Here is a 5,741-nt window from a genome sequence, read left to right on the forward strand (position 1 = left end):
CCTTTTCTTTCGTGTTCTTCAGTTGCACTGGAACTCTCTTGCCTATCGTCCGATTGTCGACCGGGTGCCTTTTTAGAGCACCGTGCAGATATATGTCCTTGTTCCCCACAGTCAAAAAACACTTTCCCACTTTGAGGTACTCGGATTTCTATTCTTTTGTTAGTCGGGACTTGTATCTTTCTTTTTTTGAAACTTCTCTTTTCTTCATTTATCATTTAGTGAATCTCGTCCGGTCCGTGGTGTCAAAAAGTTGATCAGTAGGATAAGTGAGATTACTCAAATGCATAGCAAACCCTTGCTATGCATTTGTTGTTGTATGGACTCAGACCTCTGTAGTAAGCAGTAATCTCATATCCCTTTGGGAAGTCCACAACAAAATCGCTCGATTTGTTGCTTGAAAGTGATTCTTTTAAAAGAAGAGGCAGATAGAAAAGCATCTCAAAATCTCTCGCAATATATATCCAAAGTATCTCCCTTGGTCATCCGAAGATGATTCCAAGTGGTAATTACATCACGTTCATACTCTTGAGTGAGCTACAAGGAAATAAAAAGTCACTTGAACTTTAGCCACTTTGTCGGTGTTTCTATTTGTAACAAAAGAGTGGATCACCATGTGCGTGCATTTCCTAGATGTTGCCCTCCTAATCTTGGAGTGCTTTGAGCCTCCAGAAAAAGGTATGTCAAACTGTTGAATAAAAGCGAGGGCCTTGTGAGCATCTCGAAAGCCTGAAAAGGTATCAAATTTTAGTGCTTGTCCACCCTTCTTAAATTCTTTGGTCTTCTTGCTCTTATCCTTGAGAAAGTCGTCTTCTCGATACAAGTGCTTCCTCTTAGAATAAAGCATCTGGTCGTCAGAGTTCGAACTCTTAGAAAAGAATGAATCCTCCTCAGAACTGTCTAAAAAATTTTGAGATCTTCGATGAGATATGCTCTTCTTGGCAGGCTTTTTGTTCTTACCGTGTCTCTGAGTCTTTCTTCGGTTCTTGCTCTTTCGGTCCTCATTGCTTGAATCAGAGAAGCTATCTGAACTATTAGAAGAGGATGAAGATGAAATGGAAACACCCTCAAAACGTGCGCGCTTCTTTGGCTTTCGTGCATTTGCAAAAGAAGACTGACGACCCAAATAACCAAGGTAGTCTGCTCCTTAGTTGCGTCTCTTTGAATGCTTTGTGGTGCTCAATGTGTGGTTGACTCGTCGTTCTATCACATCATCAAGTTCATCTTCAGTGTACACCTGCGGGGCAGGTGCTTTCTTCAATGTCGACATTAAAGGTGAGTTGATGGTTGTACGCCACCGAGTATGCATTTTGTCAATCGGATGCTTGGTCAAAAATTTTGCATAGTGGGGATCCTTCGAATATTGGAGCGTCTTCTTAGCACAAGCATCAACCCATTGTTGACGCTGCATCTCCATTCGTTCATACTCTGTGTCGTGATGGTCTGTACTCGTGTTTTGAATCATCAAGATCCGAACGTTGTCCATTAGAATTTTTCGTATTTCTCTCAATCTTGAGTTTTCGAGTGGGTTCGTTTGATTCTTGCGGGATTCGTCACTTGAATCATGTGTGTTGCGATAAAAGGGATCGAAGGAAAAATCGATTGTGGTCTGATACCACTGTAACAAACGACACCCCAAGTCGGGAATTTGATACCATGAGAGAATCACTTAAAACACTTCACAAACGTTATCACAATTCAATAGAGTCGACACGGCTAGCGTAGTTCCCTGCCAGAGGTGTTGGCCCCAATGTCTGGCGCCTTTCAATATTTATTTTTATATTAATGCTTGAGGAAAGTTACAAATTCCATGGACCCTCTATGTTCAATGCTCGTCAAAAAAACTATGTGGAAGAGTGACTCTAGGTACATATTTAAAGGCCCAAAAGCAATACATGAAAAAGCCTAAAGCTTCGTCCCAAAAGCTAACAGCACAAATCACGAAAATCCATACGATGTGCCACATTCATTTTGCAGTGTTCGTACAATCTGCCATGTCAGCCAACCAATGTGATTTACAGAGGTCTTACCACGTCAGTAGCTATGCTTTATTTCTTTAATTCACATGGGCCCGATCGGACGGGACCCCCATATGATGGGACAACTTAAAAATTAGTAATTTACCCTTCTGGTCACGCCATGTCATCATTTTGTGACACCTACTACCAACAATAATTTGCCAAAAAGTTATATTGAGACTCAACATCCTCAGTACTGAGGTCATGGGGTCTTTAATGAAGACCCCATGATGGGATCTACAATCGGCAAGTGCGCGCGGGAATCTCGGATCAAGGAAATTTTGCACGGTCGATCTTCCCCCCCCCCAAACAGAAAAAGAGCCCGGGACCTAGGCTGTGGCAACGCAATGGCTTAACCACGTAGACGCGTACGTTTTGTTGCCCTCGGGCTCAAACAAAAACCTATAAAGTAACCCTCTACAAGCGGAAGTATGCTAGGACAAAAAAAGTAAACTCGGACATGCCCCTTTAAAATCAGATGGCATAGTTCACCTCGCATCCTTTGTGTGCACTTGTCGGCCGTAGATCCCATCACGGGGTCTTCATTAAAGATCCCATGACCTCAGTACTGAGGATGTTGAGTCTCAATATAACTTTTTGACAAATTATTGTTGGTAGTAGGTGTCACAAAATGATGACATGGCGTGACCAGAAGGGTAAATTACTAATTTTTAAGTTGTCCCATCATATGGGGGTCCCGTCCGATCGGGCCCATGTGAATTAAAGAAATAAAGCATAGCTACTGACGTGGTAAGACCTCTGTAAATCACATTGGTTGGTTGACATGGCAGATTGTACGAACACTGCAAAATGAATGTGGCACATCGTATGGATTTTCGTGATTTGTGCTGTTAGCTTTTGGGACGAAGCTTTAGGCTTTTTCATGTATTGCTTTTGGGCCTTTAAATATGTACCTAGAGTCACTCTTCCACACAGTTTTGTTGACGAGCATTGAGCATAGAGGGTCCATGGAATTTGTAACTTTCCTCAAGCATTAATATAAAAATAGATCCCATCACGGGGCCTCTAGTGTTGAGGGCTCAATATTAGTTGCAATCATGATCTTTGTTAATACCATTGATTGTTTTTTCTTTTTTCTCTTTTTTTTGGGGGGGGGGGGGGGGGGGGGGGGGGGGGGGGACTATTTGACACGTGGTCTTAATGATCCCAAATTGGTGGGATCGACAGTTGGAGTTGAAGCGCATAGATCTCGAGGCAAGAGAGTAGTGCAAAAAAAGTCAACAGTCACAATGATTAAAGATTCGAACCCACCACCTCGAGGTTGGGAGCCGAGTGAGCTAGTGCTAGGGGGGAGCAGGCGCATCTATGATAGATAAGTGTGTGCACAATGTGTGCGTGAGGGAGAGAGAGCATCCTCTTGCTATTTTCATACCAACCGACAAAAGAAATTCCAATCGTAGATATCCTTGTCCATAACCACACATCATAGAAGGGCAAGAGCCAAGAAATGGGGATAGTGCTTATAAAGGGCGACCGGCCCACAGAATCTCTCTCTCTCTCTCTCTCTATCACGTCTTGAGTTCAAGACTCCGTCACATAGATCTTTGTGGTCTCTTGCAATTAAAGTTAAAACTTCTACCTCCCTCTCTCTCTCTCTCTCTCTCTCTCTCTCGCGCGCGCGCACACAGAGAGCTTTTGCATAATAATGGGAGATATTATGCGTTACAAACAAATACTTGTCGAGCGCGCATTGCAGTGCAACACCCTGTTGTTCATCGGAATAAGAATACTGTATACAATTATTATTCTACATACAATAGAGAAGCTGCTTTTGGGGGGTTTGTTTGATGATGAAGATGATGATGGTGCTCTCTGCAAATGTTGTAGAGGCGGCGGCAGCAGCAGAGGAAGACGTGTACAAGTGGGCGTTGCTCGCTTTAGCCACCCATTTGCCACTATAGAGGGAGAAGAAAACACAGTTAGGCCAGAGAGAGAGAGAGAGAGAGAGAGAGAGAGAGAGAGATGTGTGTACCTTGAGGACCGGTTCATTTGCTCTGCCTGCAGGGGATGGCTTCTTGGCGGCAGCTACAGCTTGAGCGCGTGCGGCCCGCCCTTGCGCAGACTTTTCGAACTTCTCTGATCTGCGCACCAAAGGAAAACATGAAAAAGAGAGGGAGAGATAGAGAGAGAGCGTTATGGAGATCTGATGAGAGCGGGAAACTCACCGCTCCTGTGCCGCAAGGGCAGCCATCGCTCGTGCTTCCGCATCCTGCTCCGTCTTCCTTTGATGGCTTGTGGTGTGCGTGTGAGTGGGCAGGGCTGTGGAAGGCGCAGGTTTTTCTGTCGTCGATGGCGGAGGTTCGAAACATGCGCAGACGTTGCCCATGGATTCTTCTCCCTCTCTCCTCTCTCTCTTTCTCTGAAGCTAGAGTCGATTTCGTATTGACTTGTGGCGTGACATTTAATAGTTCTAACTAACTTTTAATCACTATTTGAACGACCAACGCCTCTATAGCTCAGTGGTAGAGCGTCAGTCTTGTAAACTGAAGGTCTTGAGTTCGATCCTCAGTGGGGGCAGTTCTTAATACACGACTTTTATCATACTAATTCCCTGTGGGGGCAATTCCTTTTACACGAGTTTATCTATCTATACTAACATAATATGGCGGAACTCTGTCGACAACTATGAGTTGAAGACTAAATAAAGTCCAAAAAGAAGACAAGCTCCTGTCTGTGCACACGATAAAGAGGGAGAGAGAGAGAGAGAGAGAGAGAGGGGCTGCCGAAGGTGGTGGCTGGCCGTACTAGTCATACCAATTTCGAATGTATTATAATAGTACTCAGTTTTGGCATCTTTAGAGTCTAGACTACGTAAACGTAAGGGTTGCCCTCTCCAAAAACAGAACCATGCTTTTTAAGAAAACTTGCAACACAATGCTTTTTTATCTAAAAATAGTGCTTTCTCTTTCAAAATTAGCACCTTTCTCATGGTCGTGGTATGTGCCTCATTAATAGCTCAGCGCCACCAGGTATACTTACGTTTTGGAAAGGGGGGAGATAATAGCGAGAGGGACATTGTATCCCCACCACGAGAGAGAGAGAGAGAGAGAGAGAAAGAGTGTCTTTTTGTAGGTACAATGCAGACTAGTGCTTCTCAATCGCATGTATGTTTGTTGTTAGCTTCTTTCTTTTTGGGAGATTACCATAATGCTTTTAGCCTGATTACGGTGCAGGCTGAAATTAAATCTCAAATGAAGCATCTAAATTGTGTGTGTGTGTGTGTTTTTTTTTGGGAGGGGGGGTGTGTCCCCATGAGCTGTATAACAAAGAGGAGCAGGAGGGCAACCTTTTCATTTGAGATTTAATTTCAGCAAGGAAAAGTGTGTTTTTAACAAAGTATCCCTTTACACAAAGATCAATCTATGAGAGAAGAAGAAGGAAGTCAATGTAACATTGGACAATCTATGAGAGGAGGAGTTTTAAGGTCATAGGAGCGGTTCCAAGAGGGCTCAAATATCTATCAAAAAAGTCTTAATTCAAGACCTTTTGTGTGTGTGTGTGTGTGTGTGTGTGAGAGAGAGAGTCAGAGTGTGTGAGTGTGTGTGTGTGTGTGTGTGTGTGAGAGAGAGAGAGAGAGAGAGAGAGAGAGAGAGAGAGAAAATAAAATCAAAGGGAAGCCAAAATGATCACAAATTTATTTTGGGTTATTCTTTCTTTTTTTTTTGGGGGGTTGGGGTTTGTTGATCTATTGTGTCTCAAAGAGAG

General features: G+C 43.5%; 1 protein-coding gene and 1 non-coding gene across 2 annotated transcripts; one reads left to right on the top strand and one right to left on the bottom strand.

The window, feature by feature from the left end:
• Positions 1-3,669: 3,669 nt before the first annotated feature.
• LOC147440269 (uncharacterized) lies at positions 3,670-4,411 on the bottom strand. Its single transcript, XM_086483498.1, has 3 exons — positions 4,202-4,411; positions 4,009-4,117; positions 3,670-3,931 (listed from the first exon to the last, which is right to left on the bottom strand). Exons 1-3 carry the CDS (start codon positions 4,360-4,362, stop codon positions 3,914-3,916), a joined length of 288 nt encoding a protein of 95 aa, XP_086339624.1. The 5' UTR covers positions 4,363-4,411; the 3' UTR covers positions 3,670-3,913.
• A 70-nt stretch (positions 4,412-4,481) lies between these two features.
• On the top strand, positions 4,482-4,553 carry TRNAT-UGU (transfer RNA threonine (anticodon UGU)). The gene has a single exon. It is a non-coding gene; the product is annotated as a tRNA-Thr (tRNA).
• The last annotated feature ends 1,188 nt before the right edge of the window (positions 4,554-5,741 follow it).

This window comes from Adiantum capillus-veneris, chromosome 15 (assembly GCF_014529385.1).
Source record: "Adiantum capillus-veneris isolate H3 chromosome 15, ASM1452938v2, whole genome shotgun sequence".
NCBI classification, from domain to species: Eukaryota; Viridiplantae; Streptophyta; class Polypodiopsida; order Polypodiales; family Pteridaceae; genus Adiantum; species Adiantum capillus-veneris.

Bases quoted from the DNA above. Each gene is read 5' to 3' on its own strand.
- LOC147440269 (XM_086483498.1), bottom strand. From the start codon at position 4,362: ATGGGCAACGTCTGCGCATGTTTCGAACCTCCGCCATCGACGACAGAA. The intron at 4,118-4,201 runs GTGAGTTTCCCG...TTTGGTGCGCAG, and splicing joins GCCCTTGCGGCACAGGAGCG to ATCAGAGAAGTTCGAAAAGT.